Source organism: Serinus canaria, chromosome 15, assembly GCF_022539315.1.
Source record: "Serinus canaria isolate serCan28SL12 chromosome 15, serCan2020, whole genome shotgun sequence".
Classification (NCBI taxonomy): domain Eukaryota; kingdom Metazoa; phylum Chordata; class Aves; order Passeriformes; family Fringillidae; genus Serinus; species Serinus canaria.
In genome coordinates, this window is record NC_066329.1 from 10273326 (window position 1) to 10299740 (window position 26415).

General features: G+C 46.9%; 1 protein-coding gene across 2 annotated transcripts; it reads right to left on the reverse strand.

Annotated features, from left to right (window-relative positions):
- Positions 1–2786: 2786 nt before the first annotated feature.
- PTPN11 (protein tyrosine phosphatase non-receptor type 11) lies at positions 2787–26410 on the reverse strand. 2 transcript variants are annotated; one of them, XM_050980434.1, is made up of 16 exons: positions 26246–26410; positions 21898–22020; positions 20629–20823; positions 19435–19627; positions 18249–18365; positions 17627–17740; positions 14953–15049; positions 14354–14433; positions 14101–14259; positions 11270–11401; positions 10089–10243; positions 9465–9532; positions 9194–9345; positions 6858–6970; positions 6523–6624; positions 2787–6205 (listed from the first exon to the last, which is right to left on the reverse strand). In XM_050980434.1, the coding sequence occupies exons 1-15, from the start codon at positions 26257–26259 to the stop codon at positions 6555–6557; spliced, it is 1782 nt and encodes a 593-aa protein (XP_050836391.1). In that variant the 5' UTR covers positions 26260–26410; the 3' UTR covers positions 2787–6205; positions 6523–6554. The 2 variants fall into 2 exon arrangements, with proteins under 2 accessions (XP_050836391.1, XP_050836392.1); XM_050980435.1 differs by lacking the exon at positions 26246–26410 and adding an exon at positions 22411–22430.
- Between the last annotated feature and the right edge of the window lie 5 nt (positions 26411–26415).

Genomic DNA, 26415 nt, shown 5'->3' on the forward strand with positions numbered 1-26415 from the left:
CAGCTCCCCAGGCTGACATTCCTGGGTGGATCTCAGCCTGGGAAATGGACCAAAGAGAGCAGGAATTCCTGCAGCCACTGCTGATTTGGACAACTATGAGCTGCTGGGGATCAATAAGGTTAACTTCCAGCAGATCCTCGTGGGAGAATCCTCAGGGATTGATTCCAGACAGTGTTTAGTCCAATCTCTTTACCAGGGGCAGCAGCAGAGCACAGAGCTGGGAAGGCTGAGGCGAGGGCAGGACACTGGGAAGGGCAGAGATCCAGCAGGGATGCTCCAAGTGCTGCCTCCCCTCAGCTCAGCAGCCTTGGGGGATGGGAATCAAGGTGCAAGATCCCAAATTTGTGATGGGCAGGAGGCTGAAGGACGGGAGCACATCCCACACCCAGCCCAGCAGCCACTGCACAAACACAAAACATCAAATGCACGGAGATCAGTGGGATCAAGGAGTTTGGAAAAGCCACCAGGCTTGTGTGTCTCTCTCTCCTGGTTTTTATGCAGCACTTTGTATCCCTCAGCTGTCATCCACAGCAGGAGAGATCCATGGGGCTGCCATCAAATTAAAAATTCCAGCCAGGAAAACAATCCTAAACTGCAGCTCAGAGCAGAAGGAATCGCTGCACTTCCCAGCCTGATTTCCAGCACAAGAGAGACCAGGGAGTTCCTCCCCCCCTCCATTCCCAATGACACAGATGAGGAGACTGAGAAAAGCACCAAAAATCCAAAGATTGTTCCTCCCTCAGCAGCAAACCTGCACAGAGTCAGGAAAAGCAGGGAGCTGTCAAGATGAGATGTGCTAAAAATGTCACAGCCCTCCCAACACTTGAGGCATTCCTTGGGAGGGCTGGGGATCTTCCAATCAAACCTTTTGATCTTGGAATTGTTCTGCTGCCTGGCTCCGTGGGGAAAACGGGAAGAGAGCAGCACATTAAGGATCCTTTGAAGGTATCCTTCCCAAGATTTACCAAAGAGAATAAAAGAGAGACACAGCCAAGCCTCAGGCGCTGTTCAAGGCAAAGGAAGATTTCCAGGAGCTGAGGCACAAGAGCCACGTGCTGAGTGAGCTCCAGGGTGATCCTGAGAAAAAGTGAGCATGGGAAGGCTCCAAAGGCACCACCAGGGACATGAAACAGGAATTGCCACCCTGCAAACAGAACCTGCTTTGCACCAGCTCTGCCAAGAGAGTTGGGCTGGAAAAAGAATTCCTTAGGTCACAGCGAGGATGTGGATTGAAGGACACCTTCCCCTTTCCTGCCCCGATCCTGCATGACTCAGAATTCCCCCACCCCAAAGCGAGCAAGAATTCATCCTGGACAAAAGTCAGCCAAGGTTCCAAGGGTTTAGGGAGATAAGGAAGTTGTCCTTGAGCAGTATCTGATCACCTCAGTTTGTCCAAACAACGAGAACGCCGGGAGAATAAATGGATTTATACTCACCTACGTGGGAGACACAGAGAGCTGGGAGCAGCAGGAGGGGCTGGAAGTGTCACCACAAAGGAGGAAGGGCTGGAAGTGTCACCACAAAGCAGGAGTCAAAGCCAGGAGCCACCAAGTGTCACCCCAGCGCCATCACTTTCAATCTTCGTCCAAGTTCTCAGATTGGAACAGTCCCTCCCTCCTCTCCTTCCCTTTTCCCCTCCCTCCCCAGCCCTGGCAGGGATTATAAAAACTGCCAGAGATGGATGCAAACTGTTGGATGAGTCCATAAAGACAAATCAATCCATCTTCCCCTGTGGGATAATCGCCTTAGAGCCGGGCTGCTGCTCCAGAGCTCCCTGGCCTCGCTGGGATCCCGGGCTCTTCCTGCCATTCCACTGGATTATCCCTGGGATCTGCCTTTGCCATGAGATTAAAGCTTGTTTTACTCCAGATTCTGCTGCTGTTCCACCAGCACTGCTCAGGCTGAGCCGATCCATTCCCTGGGAATTTCAGTTCTGTTTTTAATGCTCAGCCCCAAATGCGGGATGGAGGGAGAGGCAACGCTCGGTGGGATCTCCCTGGAATTCAAACCCCTTTGTGCAGGCTGATTTCTGGGATCAACAACAGCAAGAACATCCCAAGTGGGGGCATTCCCAATGGATTTGAGAAGTAAAAAGCAGACAAACCAGTATTGATGGAGTAAGATATGGAAAACCTCAGGGCAGGCTCCTCTGCTCTGGCCCTGGGGAAGTGACACTTTGGGAAGTGTCTGGCTCCAAGTGTGAGGGATCAGGAATGCTGAGAGCTCTGGAAGTGTGGCAGGAGCAGCTGGCAGAGGAGCCTGGGACAGAATCCAGCTCCTGCTGCAAGCACTGACCCCTCCTTGGAGTGGGGGCTGGCCTGAAAAAACCTCGGAAACAGCAGAGCCCCAAAAACAAACGGAGCAAGAGGTGGAAGATGAAGGAAGGAGCAGCAGGAGGGGAGCAACAGCTCCTCATCCTCATCCCAGGAGAGCTGGCTGTGGCTGAGTGGGATGTGGAGAGAGAAAGAACAGGATTGTCCTTCCTTCCTTCCCAATTCCAACTGATCCTACACAAGGAGAAAGAGGAGAGGCCAAGCCCCAGCCAGCCTTGAGCAGGAATCACAGAACCTTGGAATGGTTTGGCTTGGAAAGGAGCTTAGGGATCATCCAGCTCCATCCCCTGCCACCATCCCAGGGTGCTCCCTGTCCAACCTGGCCTTGGACTCTTGCAGGGATGGGGCAGCCACAGCTTCTCTCAGAATTCTAACCCCACCCTCCCAGGGAAGAATTTCTTCCCAATATCCCATCCTCGGTGCCTGCAGCTGGAGAACACAGGGACTGACAAATCATGGTAAGAAAATGATTTTTATTTAATTTTTTTTTCTATTTTGAATTTCTTTTTTTCCCTTTTTTTTTTTAATGGAATTTCTGCTGTTTACAGATATGGTTTATTTCTGATAACACAGCTTGGCAGCAATTAAAAAAAAAAAAAACCAAACCAAACCCACTGCAACTGAATTAAACCCCATAAATACCAGCCCAGAAAACAATGGACAACCACCACTATTTCTATACAGGAACTATTATTTAATGTCACATTTTGACAACTGTAAATGGGCTACAGACTGTGGGCAAAAGGCAAGAGGTGAAATCTTTTTGAAACACCAGATGTAGAATAAACAGCTCATTTCTCAACATTTACATGATTCACATCAAATTGATGACATCCTAAATGTATTCCTTCTAAAGGATAGAAATTTTGCAATAAAATATTACATTTCATTTAATACTCTGGTACAATACTTCATACATTGCAGGAAAAAAAAAATAAATGCAAGGCCTATTCCACCTAATAAGATCCTTTTCATTAGTCTTTAGTACTGCAATAAAAAAAAAAATCACAGTAATGTCATAAATAAACAGGCTTGAAATTATTCATTACCTTTCACTATTGAAAAGGGAGAAATGAACAATTAATTTGAAATAATGGGAGTTATGGGTAGAAAATCTAACCCTGACAACACATCTTAGTCCCAGCTGCAAATTTCCTCAGCCCTACAACAACAACAACAAAAAAAAGGGAACAGGTTGGATACCTTTGTTAGCTGTGTCCTGGTTAATCGTGTCTCAAACACGTCTTTTAGGAGGAAAAAAGGAAAGTTTGGTCAGGATTAATAGAACCCATCAGGCCTAACAGGAGTTAGCTGAAAGTAAAGTGTATTTCTCTAAAACATTCAGTAAATGAAGAGTGCAGCAAATTCACACTGGCACCAATCACTGTGCCTTGGGAGTCGGGGAACATTTCCCTGGTGGGACAAAGGCTCCTCCAAGAGAACCCTGGGATCCCTTTTCCCTCCCTGCTCCAGAGGCAGCTTCCAGCTGGATTCCCTAAACCTGGCAATCCCTGAATCCCATCCACTGATCTCCCCTGAACCAGAGGATGTTCCTCTCTGTAGCTTCCTCTGTCAGCACCCCAGAGCTGTTGGCTGGAATTAACACAGGAGATGCTTCAAGAACCCTCCCTGTCTCTGGTGACAATTCCAGGGGGCAGGGGCTCCCCTCTGGTGCCCACCAGGACCCAACACAGGTTCAGAGAGGAGAATTTATTCCTTTAGTCACAATCTTGCAGATCCTGCTCCCCCCTCACTGACGTTCCCCCACCATGTGCTCCCCGGGATTCCCACACATTCAATTGTTCTCCCTGCTCCCAAGGAGAACAATTCCCAACAAAACCCTCCAGAGGCAGGCTCTGAACCTCTGAACAAGGTCAGGAGGCCACGTTGTGCTGATTGCTGATTGCACAGGTCCAGCTTTTAAGACACTTCACATGAACTGAGTGCAGAGAGCTGAGATTCCCTCAGGATCCTTCCCTCCTTTCTCCTCACTTTCCCCCCCTGATTCCCCATTTGGAGCAGAGCAGCTCCAAACCCCACCTGGGAGTGTCCCCACCTTGCTCCAACCTCTGAAGGGCAGAATTTGACTCTGCACAGAGCTTGAGGCAAATATTTAATTACTCCATGCAAATGTCAACACTTGCAAGTGATCCCTGTTCAGCAGGAGGGAGCTGGGAACAGGGACAGGCTGGCAGGGGATGGAGAGCAGGAATCTCACCACCAAGTCACCCCATTTCTCTCTCCTCACCATCTATTCCAGTCTAGGAAGGGCACAAGGATTCAGGGCTAGAGCATAAGGCTGTGACAGTCACATTTATGGTGTGCTGGTGACTGGAGTTCCAAAACAAATCAAGTCCCAAAGCCCCGAGAGACAAAAAGGACAAGAGGCCAAGGAACAAAATTCTGCTTAATATTAATGAAGCACCTTCATTCAGTCCAAACAAACTGCTCAGATGTTGGAATTTGCACAGCACTCTGAGGTGATGGCACCTCCCACTCCACCTCTCCCAAAGCTGCATTCAAGACATTCCAGGCTCCAGCAGAATTCCACCAGCAAGGCCAATAACCCCATTCCAGCCACCCAGGAAGGTCAGGCATCCTGTGTGGGGATGGGAATCACTCCTCAACACCACTGAAGTCCCAAAATGTCCCCAAAACCAGGGACCAGGTGCTGGGGAGACACCAGACCTGGGCTTGGTCCTGCCATCCACAGCTCCAAGGGGAGCTGCTGGTCCAGGACAGAGCCAGGGGAAGGAAATACATGGAAGCTCACCAGATCTTCCTTGGGGAGTCTCTGGAAGAGGCTCTGTCTCCCTGACAGGTGGTTCCAGGTGGTTTTCCATGCATTGGGACAGGAAGGTCCAGGCAGCTCCCAAAGGCACTTGGGGTGGGACAGTGTCCCCAGTGTGGCCTTGCTGCTCCTGTCCCACCAGGAATCCTGGGATCCCTCCTTCCCTAAAAATCCAGGAGGCTCCTCCACAGCTTCCACTTCCCAAGCACAAGGGCAGGAGGGCTCCCTGACACCAGCAGTGGGTTACTGGTTTCACTGGGTTTAACATCCTGCAACTTCTTAATCCATACCTGAATTCTACTGGTTCAGTCTCATTTAACTGAGCACAAAGCCACCACAGAGTGTCCTCACAAACCACCCCCAGGTCACTGAGTCTCCTGAAGGACACAAGGACTTGCTATTCTGGGCACAGAAAAGAAACTTGGTTTGATGTAAAAGCAACTTTGCATAAATTCCTCCAAAACAGCCCATCCAGCCACACAGCAAAATTGGAATCAAAGCCACCAATTATCACAAAAAAAAGCACCTTCATCTCGAGAACTGCTCACCCCAGGAAGCTCAGGCTGAGTTTGAAATGTATCAGGACTAATTTGATCATGCACTTGGTTCTGGTGATCCACTGTTTTCCACCAATCCACATTGTTCCCATCAGTATTTTACATTTCATGTCATGGATTTATCCATGGCACTGCTCTCCCACCACCCAGCCCCCCACCCAGTGCCCCCCAAAAACCCCACATCTGCTCAAATAAGGAGAAAAAACAAAACCCCACTAACAGCCATACTGTGAAACCAAAATACTATTTTAAAAAAACAAATGGATGACAGTCCAACAGTTTGCAGGATTCAAAACTGACTCTACAAAGTAATTGTCTACCTTGTAGAAAGGATTTCCTTTTATTTGGAAAATGAGCAATTGGAAATTGGAGAGAAGAGATAAAAACAATCTTTAGATGCTCTGAAGTTTTGCCTACTGAAGGATTAAAACCGTAAATAAAAAGGTACCAAGCCCTCAGAGTTCACTGCTCACGTGAAGCTTCTTCCATGTCTTTCTTGACCTTTTTAAAAACCATTTTCACATCTGGGAAAGGAAAAAAAATGAAGAATTATTGAGGAAAAAAACCCAGCAGTTGTTTCTCATTCAGGCATTGTACAGAAGTGCTCAGTTTTGACTCAATAAAGCTTAAACTCAACCCAAAGTCTCAACCCTGGCTTAGAAGCTGTGGGTGCTTTGGCAGGAAAAAGTAAGATTGTGTATAAAGGTCATTAAAATTAAATTTAAATTAGCTTTTGGAACTCAGGCACTCTGTGGGGATCAATTCCAAGCATTCTGGGCATTCCTGGGTGCATTTTCTCCCAAGCCAGGCTGGACACAGCCCCTCCTCTGGCCATACACACCTGCCTTGGCCTGGAAGGCTCTGAACATCTTCTCATCTGAAACTCTTCTGCTGCTGCATCAGCCCCACATTTTCATATACTCTAGCACTATCTTCTCTCATTCTGAAATGAAATCAGGATTTAGAGTCCCACCAATCTCATTTGAGACCAAAAAAAAAAAAAAAAAAATATCCTATAATACACACCCCATAATTCAGGGACAATTCATTTTACTTGATTTATTTTCAGAGGAAAGCCCAGCAGAACAGGGCAGCTTCTGGGGTAACTCAGCCTCATCTGAGGTCTCTGAAGATGAGACAGAACAGCTCAAAAACTGAGGGCAGGACTGGACTTACTCTGGACACGTTGGGGTTGGGGTGCAGGGGGGGAGAGGGCTCTGATCCCCGCTGGTCTGGTCCGATAAGGAATATTTAATGTTTGTGTACTCGTGACCTTTCCTCTTGCTCTTCTGTGAAGCAAAACACACAACAAAAAGCCAGGTTTGAGGTTAATCCCAGAAATCAATCCTTGAGACAGTGCAGCAATTCCAAGAGGAGACACCCACGGGTGTTCTTGGCTTTGTCTGGGAGGAGAGAGCTCAGCCCTGCAGTGAACACATCACCGAGCATTCCTAAAGCTTGGCTCCAGCTGTTGGTGAGACAAAACCTGAAAACCCCCATTTTCCCCCAATCCCACCACCTCCAGCAGGACACACCAACCCTCTGAATGCACTCATCCCTCATCTCCTTGGCAGAAAACTCCCCATTTCATTCTTGAGCAGCCAGTGGGGCTTCCCACTGACCTCACTTCCAGTTCAGAGCTGGGGCCAACAGAGCGACACTGTTGTTTGCAGGAGCTCTAATAAAACAATATCTGAGCCCATTAGGTTTGATATAAAAAGCAGCCAAGCTGTTATTTGGATTCTGCACATATGCTCCAGGCTGCAGCCAATTGTGCTGGCACCCAGCTCCAGATCCTGCCAGGGAACTACGCCGGGAAAGAAACGGGAGATGGATTTTTCCTTTTCCCAGGCACCCACACTGCCTGCAAACACTGAGACCTACAAGGTAGAAATGGAAGTTTTGCAGAGAATTTGGGGTTTGGGGAGGGGGTTGTGGGTTTATCTGGGGTTTTTTTAATGCTGCAACAAGTCCTGAGGGCTGACCCAATCTCACAGCAGAGGCTGGCAGAGCCTCCGGGGAGTTCTGGCTCCTGAATTCCCATTAAGAACATTCCTGGGATTGAAGCTTTTCCAGGATGGCCTCCTGAAGCTCCCTCAGCTCATTCTGGTGATGAATCTTAAATCCCTCTTAGCCAGGATTTATGACAAAGCTGTCCTGAGCTGTTTGTGGGAACAAAGCTTGGGAAAGGTTTTGTTGAGGAAACCTGGATTTGCTTCATTGAACAAAGTCTGGGAGACAAAGATGGAGTGGTGGGCACATGGAAGGCAGGATTTGTGGGATGGACCACAAGGACATTTTGTAGGAGCCAGCTGATAAAGAGGAACTAACTGAGCAAGTGTTGCAAAGTCCCCAGCAGGGAAAAAGACACTAAAGAGAGTAAAAATATGGGCTAATTAGCATAGAAAGCACAAGGTACAAATCCCAACTGCTCTGAGGTCAGGGCAGGGAGCAGCAGGGACAAGGAGAAAACATCAGCTCTTCATCACAAAGCCAGGAAACTGCTGTAAAACCCCCCAGAACTGGAGTGCAAGGAATTCCCTGAACAGGAAGGGCCAGGGGAAGGTCTTGTGGTTGTCACCACTTATTCCCAAACATTTCTGATCCCACCACACTCCTGGAAGTGCTTTTTGTTGGATAACCACACTCACCCTTTCATTTGCCACTCCAATAAACTGATTTCCTACCAATAAACTCCCAGAATTGGAATGATCAGCATTTGATTTTCCCCTTTTAGGAATGCAGGGAACAAGCTCTGAAATCTCTTTAAAGCACAAAGAGCACGAGGCTCTGCTTTAATTAACAGACCCTTATCTTTTATTCTTCCTCCACAGGAAATTTGATAACAGGAAGGAAATTTGAGATCTGGGAGCAGGGCTGGGGACAGGGAGGGTAGGAGAGAATTCCAATTAAATTAAGGAGAGAATTCCACCTAATATTTTAAAGAGAAAGTTCCACTCAGCAATTTCAGGACAGGATTGCACTCAATCATGTAAGGAGAGGATTCCACCTGATGATTTTAAGGAGAGAATTCCACTTAATAATTTAAGGAGAGGATTCCACCTGATATTTTAAGGAGAGGATTCCACTGAATTTCAGGAGAGGATTCCATGCAATGTTTTAAGAGGATTCCACTTGATATTTTAAGGTATTTTAAGGAGAGGATTCCAATTGATAATTTAAGGTGAGGATTCCACTTGACAATTTAAGGAGAGGATTCCACACAATGTTTTAAGGAGAAGATTTCACCTGACAATTTAAGGACAGGATTCCACTTAATAATTTAAGGAGAGGATCCCATCCAATAATGTAAGGAGAGGATCCCACCAAATTTAAGGAGAGGACTCCACCTAACAATTTGATTAATTCTTAAGCACAATGAACTAAAATACAGGAGACAATCCACACCTTCAGACCCAGCCTTCCCAGAACAATCCCTCCACAAATCCCCAGCACTGCTGCTCCCTGCTGGGATCCTGGCACGTTCCTGGTGGATCTGTGGGTGGACCCACCTGCTCCTCCTCGATCCTGCGCTGGAGGGTCTCGATGTAGTGCTGCACTGCCATGTAGATGAACCTGTACTGGGCCTCTGTCTGCACCATCCCTGAGCGCTGGGACCTCACCATCTGGATGGTCTTGGGGACATCGATGTCACAGTCCACCCCTGGGGACATCCACGGCATTGGGAAGAGCAGGAAAAGAACCAGGGTGAGGGTGGAGCTCACCTGAATGATCCATCACTGGATCCATGAGCAGGCAGGGAAAGCAAAGGGTTAAAGGTACCTTTCTCTCGGATGATGTCAATGAGGATGTCAATGACAATGAAAGTTCCTGTTCGTCCAATCCCAGCACTGGAAGAAGGGGAAAAAAAAGGGGATTTCATTGTTTTGATCTTTCTGAATGCACAGCAAAACCCCAGGCAAAGGAATTCTGGCATTAGGAGACAGGAGGATTCCAAATTGCAGCCAGAGTCAAAGGAGAGAGCTCAGGGAAGGCACAGAAATCAGCACTTCTGTCCCTCAGTGTTATAAACAGCCCTGAATCAGAAAAAAACTCTAAGGCCAGATCTAATATTTCCCTGCCTCAAAAGCATCTCATTTACAAGCTGAGAACACCCAAAAAGGACAGAGCCCTCACAGGTGGGATGAGATGCCAGAACTCCCATGATCCTGCACTTGAAATGCTCCAGCCAGGACTGGTCCCATCTTCTCATCCAACAGCAGAAATTTTTATTTATACAAAAGTTCACAGCCTGAAATCCCTTCCCAAGGGGACCCTGTGCCACCCACCCAGGATGTGACATTGCACAGACAGAAGCCAGGGAATTCTGAGCAGCTCCCAGGGAAAGTTGTTCTTTTTAAAGGTCTCAGCTCCCTGGGCCAAAAGGAGCAGTGGCAGGAGCCTCACCTGCAGTGGACCACGACAGGTCCTGCATCAGGGATGCTCTCCTGCTTGTGGTGCACCTCCTCCAGGAAGTCCAGGACACCTCCGGGGTCGCTGGGGACGCCGTGGTCGGGCCAGGTGCGGAAGTGGTACTGCCACACCGTCCTCTCCGTGTTCCCCTGCAGCCACAGGGACACAAACCCTGCTGCTCCACACCCAGCTCCTCGTGGGGCACAGAGGAGTCCCCCAAATCCAACCTGAGCACAGCAGCCACAGCTCCACAAATCCCAAAGGAGGGAACAAGGCAGGGCCTGCCCTGGCCTGGCACATCAGTCAGGAGATCCCCAAATTAAAACAGCCCAGAGGTCAGGGAGCAGGACAAGATTCCTGTACTCCCCAGATTTTTGGGATGCACCATTGCAGGGAAAATTCCTCTTTGAGAACAGTAAATCCTGCCAGGGCAGTTCCCAGCTAAGCAGCAACATCTCTGTGTTCACTCTTGGAAGAATTAAATCCCATAATTCTGCTTTTTTGGGGAGGTCCAGCCAGGCTTGATGAGATAAAATAAATGTCAAGACTTCTGCTCCAGGAGCAGGGAATTTTTCCCTTCAAGCACCCAGAATTCCTGCTTGGCCACATCTCCCATCCCAGTGCCTCCTTCCCTGAGTTTGAAATACAGAGATTCACATCCAGCAGCTAAAATTTCAGCAGGCAAACCTTAAGAAAGGGAGGCTTGATGTGACAGGAATCTACCCCCAATTCCCCTGGTTTGCTCCTCCTCCCTGATCCAAACTGTTCCTTAACAGCAAGTGCCATTCCCACACTGTGAATTCCTTCAGTGAATTCCTTTTCCACACCCTAGCCCCACACACAACTTTTCCTTTCAACCATTTCCACGAGGGAGCAAACACCAGGCTGGATGGAAGTGTCCACAGATAAAAGCATTATCCCTCCTCCTGCTTCCCTGCAAGCTCTGCAGCATTTCCTCTCCTGCCAAAAGCTGCTTAGGTAGGAGAATCTTCAGTGATGCCAAGGGCAAAGAGAAAGATGGATGGAAGTGAACGTGGAGCTTCAAAGGAAGGCAGGGCTCCATTTATTCACCTCTGAGTGCTTTCACTGATTCCAGAGCAATGGGCTAATCCTGCCATTCTTCCTTTGGTGATTCACCAGCTGAGCTAAAAGGACAGAGCTCCTCTTGTACTCACCTGGCCAACTTTGGAGAGTTTCAGCTCTCTCAGGGTGTAGTCGTGGGCTGCGCTCTCCTTCACGTTCCGGACACGCATCACTCCGTACTCCTTCAGGGAATATTCATCTGGCCAGTATTTGACACACTTACTCTGCAAGATTTCCAGTTGTAAAGATCAAAAATAACAACAAAAAGGGAAAATCAGGCAGGAAAAAACAAAAATGTAAGGCTGCTTTGCAAACTGGTTAATGCAACCCTGAAGGTTTTATTTCAGAGTTCACACAGGACAATCAGCTGAGGAGGTAAAGAATATTTTAATGGGGAGTTTCTCCTCTCCTTAACAGCCACTGGATAATTTCACACAGGTACAGGTCACCTCTCCTCTTAGCACATTTTGGGATATTTTGTGCTTGGATATTTTCAGAAGCTGGAGATTAAAATCCTGCTTTCAGTCCCACAGCCCAAACCCTACAGGCTGCAAAAGAAGAAAGGTCAAAGGTATAAATCATTCCCAGTGGAAATAAAACTTGGATATTTGCTTTTCCATGGCTTGCAGCAGGAAGGGCTGACACAGCTCTGGTTCCATCACCAAAGAGGGTTCAGGCTCCTGCAAAGGGAGCAGTTCATGGGTCTGTAGATTCTAAAATGCAGAGTTTTTGGTGAGCTGCTTCTCCATCAGGATTATCTCTGCCCAGGGATAAATTCCACCCACTGAGGAATGGATTCACCTATCAGCACTTGGATTTGGCTCCTGGGACAGGTCAGGAAAGGGCAACTCCTGGGAAAGAATGCAGCATCAAAGCAGGAATTAGTGCAGGAGCAGCTCCTAGCAGCAGCAAACACCAAGCCCTAGAGAGCAAGAGGGTCTGTTTGCAGTTATTCTGAATATTCAGGAAAAAAACACGGCACAGGGAAGCTCCTCCTGCCAGCCCAAGGCAGAGAAGATGGCTGAACACATGCCCACGTAGGCAACACGATGCTTTTCTGCTATTTTTGCCCTTCTTTCCCTGTCACAAGGGGAGAAACAAGCAAATACTCTGAAAGTGAGGCAAATACACTGATTTTGGGGGGTGCCAACAGAAATAACTTTGCAGTTTTCAATGCAGAGCTCTGAGCAGTTGGTAGAGCAAGTCTGAACAGCAACATGATGTTAAAATAAGCTTTTCTCTGCTGGAAGGGTGGCTGAACTGCCTCCAAAAGCCCAAAACTCCTTTAATTTCTAAGGATTTGCTGCTTCTGCACTTTAGAGGACATGCAGGACTCGATGCAGGGCTGGGATGTTCCACAGTTCCTCCCTTCCCCAGGCTATGGAGGCAGCAAAGGCTTCTCTCTTCCTGCAAACAGCTTGGCCTGAGATAAAAAAGCTTTGATTTGGTATCAGGCCTGGTATTTGCAATTCTGTAAGAAGTGAAATAGGCATCACAAAACAATCAAGGGGACACAAAGAAGAAGCAATGCAGCACTGATGAATTAAAAGTGTTTTCTCCAGCAAAAGGGCTGAGCAAACTTTGGGGGGAAAAAAGGAGGAACTGCAGAGGAGCAGGGGGTTCTTAAAAAAATAATAAATAACTTGAAGGAAGAAAGGTGAATTCAAGTCAGCTCCATAATTTATTTCTCCTCTTCCAAAACAAAGATTATCACTGGGAAGGGGGAGCTGCTCCCTCTGTCAGTGAATTCAAAGGAAGGAAACACAAATCCTGTCCCTTTTATCAGGGTGATGAAGTGGCAGAACTTTACAAAGATTAAAAAATGATCCACAAGCAAAGTCAAAGATTAAAAAAAAAATAATACACAAGACAAAGCCTAATGGCTCCAACAAACAGCACCAGTGGCAGCTTTGGCATCTTAATTAGGGAGAGAATTCTGTAAAATTTTCTGTTATTTGAGTTCCTGGGAGTGAGGACCCCCTGCAATCATCTGTCACCCACAGAAAAACTTCAGTTCTTAATTTGATTTTTTTTTCCCCATAAGTGATGCTCCCCTAAAAAGGCAACAGTTTTCTATTCAGAAACAGATAATGAGAATATGGAAAAAAGGTAAAAACATGGACAATAGTGTGTGGAAGCAGCAGAGAAACTTTAAAAGAAAAGGACAAAGAAGAGACAGTATTTATCAAACAGAAAAAAGATCAGAAGCAACAAATTCCAAAGATAAATCCCCACAAACCCCAGGGAGCTGTGTGTGGCTGTTACCAGGATATCAATGTTCAACCATTCCTATTCTCTCCTGCCTTGTGTCATTAGAAACCAGAAACAAATTAAAATATCCCCAGGCTTGCCAGAGGCCAGGGAGCAGGACAAGATTCCTGTACTCCAAAGGTAAGTGGAGGTTTTTGGGATGCACCATTGCAGGGAAAATTCCTCTTTGAGAACAGTAAATCCTGCCAGGGCAGTTCCCAGCTAAGCAGCAACATCTCTGTGTTCACTCTTGGAAGAATTAAATCCCATAATTCTGCTTTTTTGGGGAGGTCCATCCAGGCTTGATGAGATAAAATAAATGCCAAGACTTCTGCTGCAGGAGCAGGGAATTTTTCCCTTCAAGCACCCAGAATTCCTGCTTGGCCACATCTCCCATCCCAGTGCCTCCTTCCCTGAGTTTGAAATACAGAGATTCACATCCAGCAGCTAAAATTTCAGCAGGCAAACCTTAAGAAAGGGAGGTCTGTGGGAATCTACCCCCAATTCCCACAGACACCAATAAATAAAGGACACCCAGCACCTTCCAGAGCTCCAAAGGAATCCTGTGCCACACCAGATTCCAGCCATAAATCAATTTCTCCCCGTCAGATCAGTTCCCACTTGTACTCAAATGTCAGGGCCTTTCCCAAAGGCAGCTGGAGTCTGGTTTTACCTTTCCTCTTTCCACTTCTTTCGTGGTCATGACAATAACTCTGGAATTCTCCTGGAACACCATCCTCCAGAAGTCATTCACTGTGTTCTGCAGGCAGCCTTGGGTAGCAATGTAACTTTTTTTTGGCTTTGAGTTGTTGCACTTGGTTTCAAACTCAGGCTAGAGGGGGGGAAAAAAAAACCCAGCAATTCAACAAATTGTGTGTGACAAGATTCCCTTGGATTTAGGGAAGAGGAGGTGGGAATACACTCACCATAATTATATTAGCATTGATATAGTCTGAAACAGGTTCATTGGGATCACCATCGTGGAGAACAACTCTGGTGTGATCAACTGCAAAAACACACAGGGATGTCAAGCACTTGCATTCCATCATCATGAACACATTCATTAACGTGTTCAGCTATTAATTAATTATCAAACTTAGTAAAGAAGTGATCAGAATATTCCAAACTGCCTGCTTTGCTTTCTTAAAACAAGTGGCTGTGACCAGCTGGACCAAAACATGTCCATGTCCTGGGAATTCAGGAGCACTCAAACACCAAGTCAAGGCAAAGCCTTGGGATTTGCATGTTGCACCTCTGTCCCCCAAATTAATCCTCTTAAATTTAAGCATTCCAGCCTGTGGAGTTGAGGGATATGAGGCTTTTACATGAAGATAAAAACCAATATTACAAATATCTACAAAGTGCAAACGTGTGAACCCAAATTGGAAATCACTGGATATTCCTGATAAGAGGGGAAATTATCATTTAAGAGAAGCCAAAAGGCCAGTGGTACTTAATTAACCCTGTATTAATGAAGAAAACAAACCAGAGTAACACTAAATGGCAATGAAAGGTGGATACTTACAGGGTAAAATGTTTTTGTATCTATTTTTGTTCTTGTTTTCCTGGCGCTGCCCTTCCTTGCGGCTGTAGAGGAGTTTGCACTCCTGCTGCTGCAAGGTCTGAGGGGAAAGCACAGACAGGGGGGCTCAGAAAAGAGCAGGATGGACTGGCCCATGCTCACAGCAATCTCCCAGAGAAAAGGGAGGAGAGGTGCTTTAGGTGATGGGTTATCCATGATTTATTCATCCATAAATTATCCCAGGGAAGGAACAAGCTGGAGTGGGGATTTCTGGAACACAAAGTCCCAGGGACAGAAGCAATTCAATACTTGCACAGCCAGGCTGCTCATGGTAAATCTCCCCACTCCCAAAGCTCCCTGGAGCTGGTGGCACCAGGATCCCAATGCTCTGCTCCAAGTTTTTATCCCCAGAGCAGTTCTGGCCCCACTAAAAGGAAACACTCAGGTTTTGGGAGCTGCTCCCCTCATCATTCCCACCCTCCAGACTCTTGCTGTTATTTAACTGGCACATTTGCTCACTCCTGTCTCAGTATGATACTCCCTCACTTAATGACCTTGGATAATTAGGCTGATCCTAAAGGCAGGGAAAGCAAAAGAAATGGAAGAGATGCAAAGTTTCAAGCTTGTGACAAAGGGCAGGAAACAGCCCCCAAAGCATTGCCTGTGGAATTCCAGGCAAAAGGACTGAGAGCCAAACTTTCCCAGCAAGTTAAAGAACTGGAGCAATTAAATGTGTGTGGAAACCACATCTTCCTTCCTAGAGTTAATTATCATTGCTTGGAGCATCCCTGAGGAGAGACCCACGAGCAGCAGTGACTCCCAACAAGCCCATTCAGAGCTGGAACAACACAACCATAAATCTGAATATCCTCCTCCACTTCACTACAACATCCCTGCACTAAGCTCAGAAATAACCATTTTTCAGAAGGAAAATCACTACAAGGGCTGTCAGCATTCCTGTCTGGTGGTTCCTGGGACAAGAGGCTCATTCCTGCCTGGAGACAAGTAATTTAAATTCACCATCTGGGCTGGCAGCTCCTGAAGAGCACAGACAGGGATCCATGGACAACCTGGAGTGTGCTCCCCCCTCTTGCCACCATGTGGGACAGCTGGAGCTTCCCTCAAGGGAATGGAAAACAGGGCACTAAAACTGCCAGGAGAGGGCTTCATTCCCAAAAAAATTGAGGGTTAGTGCTGACCTCACTGCCAGCAGCAAAGGGGAAAAAGGAGTGCAGTGTCCCACAGGTAAAATCCTTCATTTATTTGCTTTTCCTGCTAGACTTTTCCTTCTGTAAGGAAAACACTTTGCTTCTAAAGCCACACTGAGAAATCCACGCCAAGGAAAAGTTCTTTGATATGTAGCAGAGGTGAGGAAAGAGCTGTGAATTAATAGCTCAGTTATATTTTGCCAAACCAACAATCCCTTCCCACACACACGACCTCTGCTGACTTCCTTCCCTCTCCAGATGGAATTCTGGCCATTCTGAGCATCCAGCAGCCCTGGATTAAGGACTGTCCCCTCTCTTTGGAAAGAGAAAGGAGAAAGCTTAATCCTCATTTTATCATTTCCCAAAGCCATCACCTCACCAGCTGACATTCCCCTCAAACACCTCTGTGCTAATTCCTTCCCTTCCCATGGATTCATTTTCCTTCTCCTGGCAATAATCAGAGCACACTGTACATTTAGCTAATGGACATTTCTGATCAGAGAGGGTTTCTCCAAGGATGGGCACTTTGCAAATCCATCACTATTCAGGAAGTTTCTCAAACCAGCCTCTCTGGAGCTCCCTGAGCACTTCCCAGTTTCCTGTTGCCATCTGCTGGTGGAATTCCAGACTCCACTGGAGGTTTTGTGGGTGTGAGGTACAAACCAGCCCATTAGATCCAGCCTGGAGTGCTCCAGAGCAGGCTGGGGAGCAACCTGGGATAGAGGAAGGTGTCCCTGCCCATGGCAGGGGGTGGGGTAGGATGGGATTTAAGATCCCTCACAACCCAAATCATGGCTTTTAACATTTCCAGGGATGAGACACCCACAGCTTCTCTGGGAAGAATTTCTTCCAAATTCTGGAAGAATTCCTTCCCAATATCCCATCTAAACCTCTTCTAGTTTGAAGTCATTCCCCCTGTCCTGTCCCTACACACTCTTTCTGGAAGAAAACTGGAATTTTGCCTGCAGAGAGAAAGGAAACACCAAAACAAAACCTCCATAGATCCAAGGAATGCATATAATCCACATTGTTCCATCCCAGAGCTTTCTACCACTTAAATGGCTTTAAGATCCCCAAAAATGAGCATCAAAAAGCCACAAGGACAAGGGCAATGGATGGACTGAGAAATGGAAGCGTCCCTAAAGAAATGATTCCCAACTTCCCAAACAGCAGGAGGAACTGGAAGGATTGACCTGGTGGGACAAACAGGAGGCTCCCTCATGGTGGGAAGGATATCCAGGAGGATATCCTGGATAAAAAGCACTCTGAGAATCAGGGAAAAAAGGCAAATATTTCAAGCTACAAGAGTGGAGCTGGCAAAGCCCTGGAGATGGGAGCAACATCAGGGATCTGAGGTGACAGAGAGGAGGAAACGCCAGGAAGGCAGAGCCCAACACGACTTTGGCAGTGTGAGAGTGAACACTGCAGGAAACACTGCAGGAAACATTCCTTGGAATGTAAGGAATTACCTCAAACTCTTCCCAGAAGCCCTGCTTGACTTTATCCGTGGTCTCTGCCAGTTTGCTGAGCTCCCTGACTCGGCTCTCGATCTCGGCAGCGTTGATCCGGGTGGTGTTCAGGGGCTGGGGGACACAAACAAACAAACAAACAAACAAACAAACAAACAAACAGCACAGGGTCAGCAAAGAACAGCCATGGAAACACAGCTCAAACACAAACCCCTCCAGGTGAGGATATTTTAATGGGATTTTAGGATCCAGGCATCTTGTTGGATGTCAGTTTTGGAATTCAAGCAAAGGGCAGTGAGGAAGGGGATGGTGAACAGTTGCCTTGAAAGTGTCACAGTTTTTATTTAATGATTCCTTTAATTATTTAATGCATTAAATTGTCTCATTTCTGGACATGCTGTGCAACTCCTACAGACCAGGATGACACCAGGAAATTGTGCACATCAGAGACAACATTCTATCCCTTCACAAGCCTAACAATTGTTCTCATTGAAATGACTTTTTCATCCATTTCATGAAGTTCAACTCCTCATTTTTTTCCTCAGAAAAAAGTCCTGCAGAACATATGGAAAACAACCTATCCTGGAGGTGGCAAAGCTCAGGGCTGGCCTGTCCTTCTCACCTGTTTGAGTTGCAACACAGTGCCCAAAGTCTCCACCATGGGGTTCTTCTTGTAATGCTCCACCAGATCTGTCAGAGAGTCAAACTTCTCCCCTCCACCAACATCATATTTGAGATCCTGGAAAGACAAATGCTCCTCCAAATAAATGCATTTCCCACCACCACAGCCACAGCACCTCTAGGCTGTGCCTTGCATCAGAAATCACCTCCAAAATTATGTGTAGAGGGCTCTACTGAAATCCTTCTGCTAAAGGAGAGAACTTTAATAAAGAGAAACACAGACACACTGCAGGGCATCCCCTTTTTTGCCATCTCCTTGAAAATTGGTTTATCTGCTTTTTTTAGAGAGCTGATTCCCTCTGAACCAGGGTTCAGGCAGCTCTGGAGCTACAGGATGAGAATCCAGGAATTAGGGATTTGAATTGATTTCCAAAATTAAGTGTATGACTGGGTTCTGAAAGGCTGCTGCTGCCTGGCACCATCCCTATTTTAAGGAAGCAAATGCCAAATTATTTTCCTCAAAGGCATAAATGCTAACTGCAAATCAGAGAGGTTTTCTTGAAAAAATAAACATATTCTGGTAATTCAGCATTTACAGTCCTGGTGGGTCATTTCTACCTCCAAACTATGTTAATGCATTTTAGGTATTTTTATACAATTTAGTTATTGCACTGCCTTTGGGCACAACAGAAGTAAAAGAGAATAAGAAAAATCCATTGGTTTTTTTAAAAATCTATGATTATTTTTTAAATAGCAGCCCATGGAGACAGATTAAATATGAAAACTGTAATTTAATATTATTTCAGTGAAGAACTACCTTACAGTAAATAGAAGATTTAGATTTCAGGGCATTCCTTGGAGTGAACACTCCTTTTCACAGACTGTTGATCATCCATCAGGTGTAACTGCCTAAACTGACAGGAGAGAGACATCTGTGGATGGATCTCCATTTATCCAATCACTCCTATTTTGACAGAATCCATCCAGGAGACTGCAAAGGCTCCCTGAGCACAGCAAAGTGTGATTTGAGCCAGAAGGTGCTGACAGGAGCCAGTCAGCCAAAAAATTTAGGAATTTTGATGCCATCAAAGGAGTCATTTTGATCAAAGGGATGACCTGCAGCAAGCCCAGGGAAAAGGGGAGTGGATCCAGAGCTCCTGGGCCCATGGATTCCCTGCTTCTCCTACCTGGCAGTGGATCATGACATGTGTCACTTTGGATTTGCCATCGTTGCTCTCTCCTTTGTCATCCCCCGTCCTCACAGAAAGGACAAAGTCCCCAGGGTGGCTCTGGCTCTCCCTCACCAGGAAGCTGCCATGTTTTCCTTTCTCTGTCAAGAGTTTCTCAGCTTCTCTCCCAGAGAGATGCCCGTGAAACCACCTGGAAATGAAGTGACATAGAGGGAGACACCCTGCTTAGCTGATTCCAGCTGAATCCACTTGCTCCAGGTGTTTGTTATGAAATCGAATCCTTCTGCTCACTCAGCAATGGCCAAGTCTAGGGAAAGCCTCAGTTGGTAAAAATAATAAATACAATAAGCTTTGGAAGTGTCCAGGTGCACACCAGTGAGGACAGAAACACTTCAAAGCCCTTCCATGGAGTTTCCAGTGGAGTTTTGATTTGGATCTTTCACAATAATCCAAATAAACACCAGGTTACAGCCCAACCTTCCCCTCACTCAATGCATTCATTCTTCTTTTATTTCCTTCATTAAACTTTCCTGATAAACTTGGGGAAACCTCATACTTTTGAGACCTCACCCTTCTATCCCATTAGGAACTGGAGAGAGCAATCCCAGCAATCTCAATTCTTCAGGAAATAGGGCCAATAAACCATCAACCCTCCCCACCTCTGAGGAGTGAGAGAACTTGTTTGAATATTTTTTCACTTCTAGGAATAAGCAGGTATCTGCTGCTGGTTTAGTTCTGAGCCCTGACATTTCCTCAAATCCAGAGTCCCAAATTCTCCTTATTAACCACACTCCCCAAAACAGGAGTTTGAGGAACCTGAGGATTTGTGCAGCCTTCACTTTACCCACTGCTAGGAAAAGCACAAAGCTATGCCCAGAAATACCCCTGGGAATTCCTTGCAGCAGCAAAAACATCAGAAGAACTTCTCCAATTAAACATTCTCCCAGTAAAATAAAGGGGATTATGCCCTCTTTTCAGTCCTGTCCCATCCAAGGAAGAATGCTGAAGGGAACAGGTTCTGAGGCTTGGCTTCTTCACCTTTAACCACATTTATTCATCTATTTTGCAAGAAACCTCCCTGAAACAAACCCAAGGCTGTGGCCACCCTTTTCCCAGAGGGAGGCTGAGTGTGAAGAGGGTCACACACAGCATTTATTAAGAAGCACAAGGACACTGAGGTTCCACTCTGACCTTTCTGAGGTGGGATCAGCACAGTTGAGGGGATATTTCAGCTCTATGACATCTCCATTCTTTTCCTTGAGCTGCCCATGGTGTTCCATGTAGTACTGCACCAGCTCAGCCAGCGTGGCAAACTTCTCTCCCCCATAGAGGTCATAGTAGTCACCTGTGTTCTGGATCTTGATGTGGGTCACAGCTCCAGTTCGTCTAAGGTGTGAAAGAGAGGACACAAAACCCCTTCCCAAGTCAGCTGATCAATCAATCAATCAATCAATCAATCAATCAATCAATCAATCAATCAATCACTTTTACATTTGGTGATGCCTGAGGTGGAGAAATCCATATGCACAATTCCAGCCTGGAGCTACTGCAGAAGAGCTGAGCTCCTGCTCCTCTGCCTCAGCTGAGCTCCTGCTCCTCTGCCCACCAGGCAGGGAGAACAGAACAGGTCTGTGCTGGAGGCAGCACAAACCCTGCAGCCTCAGGAGCCCCACCAGAAACCCCTCAGAGCCACCCAGAATTCCACACACAAGCACAAGGGTGGAGGGTGAGAGGAGCTGAATATTCTGGAGACCCAGCAGAACTGGTTTGCTCCTTTCTCCAGAATTCCCAAGGTCTCTCCCTCAGGAAACATTTGCCTTTGCCTGCTGCCACAGTCTCTGGTATTAAGGAAGAGCAGCTCCCAGCAGGAATCCCCTCCTGTGCCACAAGGCCTGTTATCTCACAAGTATCCAAGCAGCACAACCCTTATCACCAATCCCACTTTTCCCTTTTCCTTTATCTACTTCCTCTTGCTGTCTTTTCCCCATCCCTACCACGCAGTGTCAGGGGACAACTGTCACAGAAGGCATATTTTGGAAGCTGAAAAAGCCACAGTTGCCCTTAAAAACTTGCTGACTTTTCCTGTGCAAGGAGAGTCTGGATTTCCTGCTGGATCACTAATTCCCAACACCTCTGCTCCTTCCAGCTGGTTATCAAATGGATTTGTTTAAGGCTGAAAGCAATGTTACTATCAACCTATTTCTGCCTCCCCTGAGCATTTCTGCCCTGCTGTAAAACCAGAATTCACTTCCCTCCAATCCAGAGCTGGGTAAAAGTATTTGAGAAGCTCTTCAGGGAAAATGAGAGAAAAAAAAAGAGGGAAAAGTGAACAACACTAAAAGTGACCAGAGCATTCTTTCACCTCTTCCAAGGAGTTCCTCCACAGCTATTTCCCCAGAGGACAGCAGCAAATTAAGATTATTACCAACCTGGGGCAAGCCTGGGAGGAGCCAAACTCACCTAACAGAGAGTGTGAAGTCTCCTGGGTTACTTTTGCTGGGCCGTGCCAAGAAGCTGCCATCGACTCCTCTTGTTAGCAGCAGGTTTTCTGCCTCCACCCCAGTGATGTTTGGATGAAACCATCTACAAGAAATTAAAAATAAAGAATGGTAATAAATAGAGTTTATTTATTAGAGGTTTTCAGAGTTAACTCACACAGAGCAATCTGACAGCTTGCAAACTGAGTTTTGCACCTAAATTAATAAAATTTCATTATTAGTTTCACATTGCAACTTTATATCTGGCAACTTTTTGTAAGCCTAAGAATTACACTTAGCCCCACTCTGACTGCCTGGATTAAAATGATATCAAAGGTACACAACATAAACACAGACCAGAAGTGGTATTTCCTTACTCCAGCAAAACACAGCACACAAAGAAACTGAAAGACAAACAGGAAAAATACCTAAAAATAAAACAAAACATCCAAAGTGACACTTGACAACATTGTGAAGGTTAAAAACTGAACAAAACCTCATGGTTTAGGGCACAGCTGAGGGGGTCAGGAAGGAACTCCCTGCGTGGACACCCCTCTGCTCTTCCTCCCAGGGATGTGGAGCCGGGGTCGGATCTGTCCTGTTTAAATACAACCCCAGAGGAATCTCCTATTGATCCTCACCACCCACAGCCTGCCCTCAATGACTATCCCAGAGCCCAGGCAGAGCTGGGGCTGGGCTGTGGCCAGCAGCTCCGTGTCCCCACCTCTGGCATTGACTTTGGAGACTTATTTGGAGCCACTCGGTGTCACCGCTGCCTCTGCTCTTATCTGGAATTTACCCATTTTTATTGCAGCCCTGAAGGAGTTCTGCATGAAAGGGCTTGGTGAGGATTTGAGAAGGTAAATTCATTGGGTGTGAGCACCCCAAGCTCAGCTCTGTCACCTTTGCACTTGGTAATTAAAAATCATCTTTAATTTTCAGAGTCAAATCCTCACTGTTGTGTGCTGAAAGAACCCAGCCTGCTCCTCTTTGTTCTCCTCTGTTTTTTTCCAAAGCACAACAAAATATATCCAAAAAACTCCAGAGTCAGGCAGATATATCCAGAAAAATGGAACAGCATTCCTGATCCTTCCTGATCCAGTCAGCATTTCAGGCTAAATTGCTAAATCGGCAAAATATGAGAGCACAGGTCTAAATTTAGGGTCATTATTTCAATTGTTGCAGCAATTCCTTCTCTACTGAAAAGCTGCCAATATTCTCACCAAAGCCTTCTCCAGAGCATTCTCTTGAGAAATGTTCTGGAGTTTTAGGATTCTAGAAAATCCAAATCTCTAGCAAGTCATTCAAATGGGAATTAGGATTCATTTCAGAAGGAAACTGTGTGAATCTTCTTGTGAATCTTTTTTTCCCCTAGTTAATAATATTCTACTTGCACCATGAAAATCGAGTGAATAGTCCCCATCTTTCACTGAAGAACACAGAAAATATCAAATTTATACACAGGACATGGAAAAAACCATTCAAAAATACTTCCAAATTATCACAGCAAATGGGAATGAACTAATGAATAATGTTACATTTATCTAATGATTATTCAAAGGTCAAGAAAAGTTCTCACAAAAGAAACTGCACAAGATCAGTACCTGGGATGAACTGAACATTATTAAATAACACATTTCAGCCCACAACAGGTTGTCTGGAGAAGGTGATCATATATTTACCACATTTCCACTCCCAAAATTTTACTTCCATTAGGAGAAAACAAAAGTAAAAAACCAAAAGGCAAAACAAACAAAAAAAAAATGTGCAGGAATAATTTGAACAGTTCACAAGCTTTTTAAATATGCACAGGATTCAAGAGAAACTTTAGTAAGTTTTGGAGTTTATAGAAAAAAATTGTCTAAACAGACAGAGGAGAAATTATTGGGATTGCTTCTCCAGATTTATTATATTGACATTCCATAAACTTCAACCAATGGAATATCTTCTGTATCCCACCCTGAACCTTAAGGAAGCAGCTGTACATGAGCTGTTACAGCAAAGGAAAAACAAGAATTTATGCACAGAGGCGACTACAAATAATCTGTTATTTAACCAGAAGAGCTTAAATACACAATAGATGGCTCAAAAATCCTACAGATGGTCCAAAATCTCTCTCCCACATCCACACAAAGATGCCAAAAGCCAAGTGCAGCAAAGCCAAGCTACACCTGGGAGGGTTTCTTGCACTTTATGTAACTCTGGCTCTGCTGGCACCTCGTCCTCCTGCTCCCTCAGCTCCGTATTTTTGGCTTTGAGTAGGAAGCTGCATTTGTCAGGCACCCCAAATAGCAGAATGGGGGTGTCAGGGATCCCTGCCAGCGGTTCCGGCCGCCAGGAGGATCCTCCTTGAAGTGCTGCCATCCCTTGTGCTCCCAACCTTGGGGCTGCAGCCCTTCCAAACTGGGAGGGGACAGCCAAGGGCCAGTGCTCAGCAGTGACACCCCCCCTGAGCCAGGACCTGCTCCCACAGCTCCTTTTATAGGGATGGAATGCATTTTGGGCTTTTTGTCCTCTTTTCCCTGCCCATGGCCGTGGCAGCAGGTGCAGAGCTGCCCCGGCCAAGGGCAGTAAATACAATCCCAGAAGTCACCCAAACCCACGCCCTCGGCAGAGCGGCTCCTCGCCATCCCTCCCGCAGCAATTCCCACTCAGGGCCTTGGAATACTCCGCTGCCAGCCCATAATGAGCTGACAGCAAGGTGGAAATGTTGGTAAGAAAGGAAGCAGTGAAACAGCCCCTTATAAAAGGGGCTCCAAACCAAGGGGGTATCAGCAAAGCAAGGAAACTTCTGATGGAAAAAAAAAAAATCCATGATGGAAAATCCACCCTTCCCACAATTATCCCTTTTTTGTAATCCAGCAGGATCTGTGCTCCCTAAGTCACACACTGCCAGCATTTCTCTCTTACCAAACCAAAAGAAAGAAATCAATACAATTTTCCATGCAGTGATTGGGGTTTTTAATCACCTTTGCAAGAGAAAAGGAGAGATGAAATCAGTTCTGTCTCAGCTGTCACAGCCACAGCACTGGGGATGTGCTGACGGGTACTTTAATTACTCCTATTTATAGGATCATCAGTTGATATTTCCCAGCTTTTTTCAGTCTCCCTCACAAGTTACAGTTTAGGGCTATGAGCAGAGTAACTGGATTATTTGTGGCAAGGAGAAAGTTCACAGTGCTGCCAAAAGGTAACTTGGAGCCTTGTTCCCAGTGTGAGCAGGGACATCCAGAGAACACAACATAGAATAAAAAGCCTCCATATGGTTCAAAAAACCCCAAATCCTACTACAAATAGCCATGGATTGAAACCAATTCACCCAGATTCACCATCCTGAGCAGGAGAAAAGAGAGGACAACTTATCCTTGAAGAAATTATAATTTAATAAGTATTATTTATAGAAGTGAATCAATTGAAATTGTGGCTGCCCCATCCCTGGAAGTGTCCAAGGTCAGGTTGGAGCAACCTGGGATAGTGGAAGGTGGAATGGGATGAGCTTTATGGTCCCTTCCAACCCAAACCATTCCATGAATCTCAGAATAGGTCTGTTAAAAAGGATAAATACGTTTATAGTCTTTTCTATAACAATAATTCCCCTAAATTCCAACATTTACCCAAACCTCTGAGGACCCAAAAGGACACGGGCTACCAAACATCAAAATCCATTAAGGACAATGAGAAGCTACAACAAAGAAATGGGTTTGGCTGTTTGTAGTCGTGGTCTAGCAGTGCCACAAGGGATTGAAATTAGAGAGAACGCTGATAAGTGATCAAGAACGCAGGTGCGGGGAGCTCGGGAACGCTGGTTTTGTAGCTGGGCCGGGTTGTAGGGTCGGTAAATCAGCGGTGCTGGCTCTCGATGGAACACGAACCCTGTGCCCCGGTACTGAGCAGGTCCCACTCACCAACAATTCATCCTTCGCGCTCCGTGGGGACATTGACGTGAGCCCCCCAAACCGGGGACACCGGGGCAGCTCCGGCCGCCAACGGGACTCGGAGATACTCGAAGCCTCCCGATCCCTGCAGCCCCGGGAGGCTCCCCTGGGAACGGGCGGGGAGCGGGACCCGGGAGCGGGGACATCCCCCGGGAACGAGCGGGGTGGGGGCTGCGGGAGGGGAACATCCCTCGGGAACAGAAGGGAGGGGGCTCCGGGAGCCGGGACATCCCCGCTGGAACGGGCGGGGTGGGCGCTGCCTGGGTGGCTCCCGGGGGTCCTGCCCGCCCGCAGGGAGCAGCCCCGTTCCCGCACCCCCGGGCGCGGAGGCGCCCCAGAAGCCGCGGCCCCTGCCCGCCGCCCTCCCCGCCGGCGCGGCCGCCGCTCCCGCCTCACCTCCGCGATGTCATCTTCCCCCGTGGCCCCGGCGGGTCGCGGTGCGCCGGCCCCCCCGCGCCGCCCGCCGCTCACATGGGGGTCCCGGCGGGGCCGCGGCCTTCGGGCGCTGCGGGGAGCGCGAACAACGGCGGCCTCGGGCCCGCGAGCGCGGCGCGGCCCGCCCCGCG

Bases quoted from the DNA above. Each gene is read 5' to 3' on its own strand.
- PTPN11 (XM_050980434.1), bottom strand. The intron at 11,402-14,100 runs GTAAAACCAGAC...GAAATCTTGCAG, and splicing joins AAGAAGTGGAAAGAGGAAAG to AGTAAGTGTGTCAAATACTG. The intron at 10,244-11,269 runs GTGAGTACAAGA...CTGTGGCTGCAG, and splicing joins AACTCTCCAAAGTTGGCCAG to GGGAACACGGAGAGGACGGT.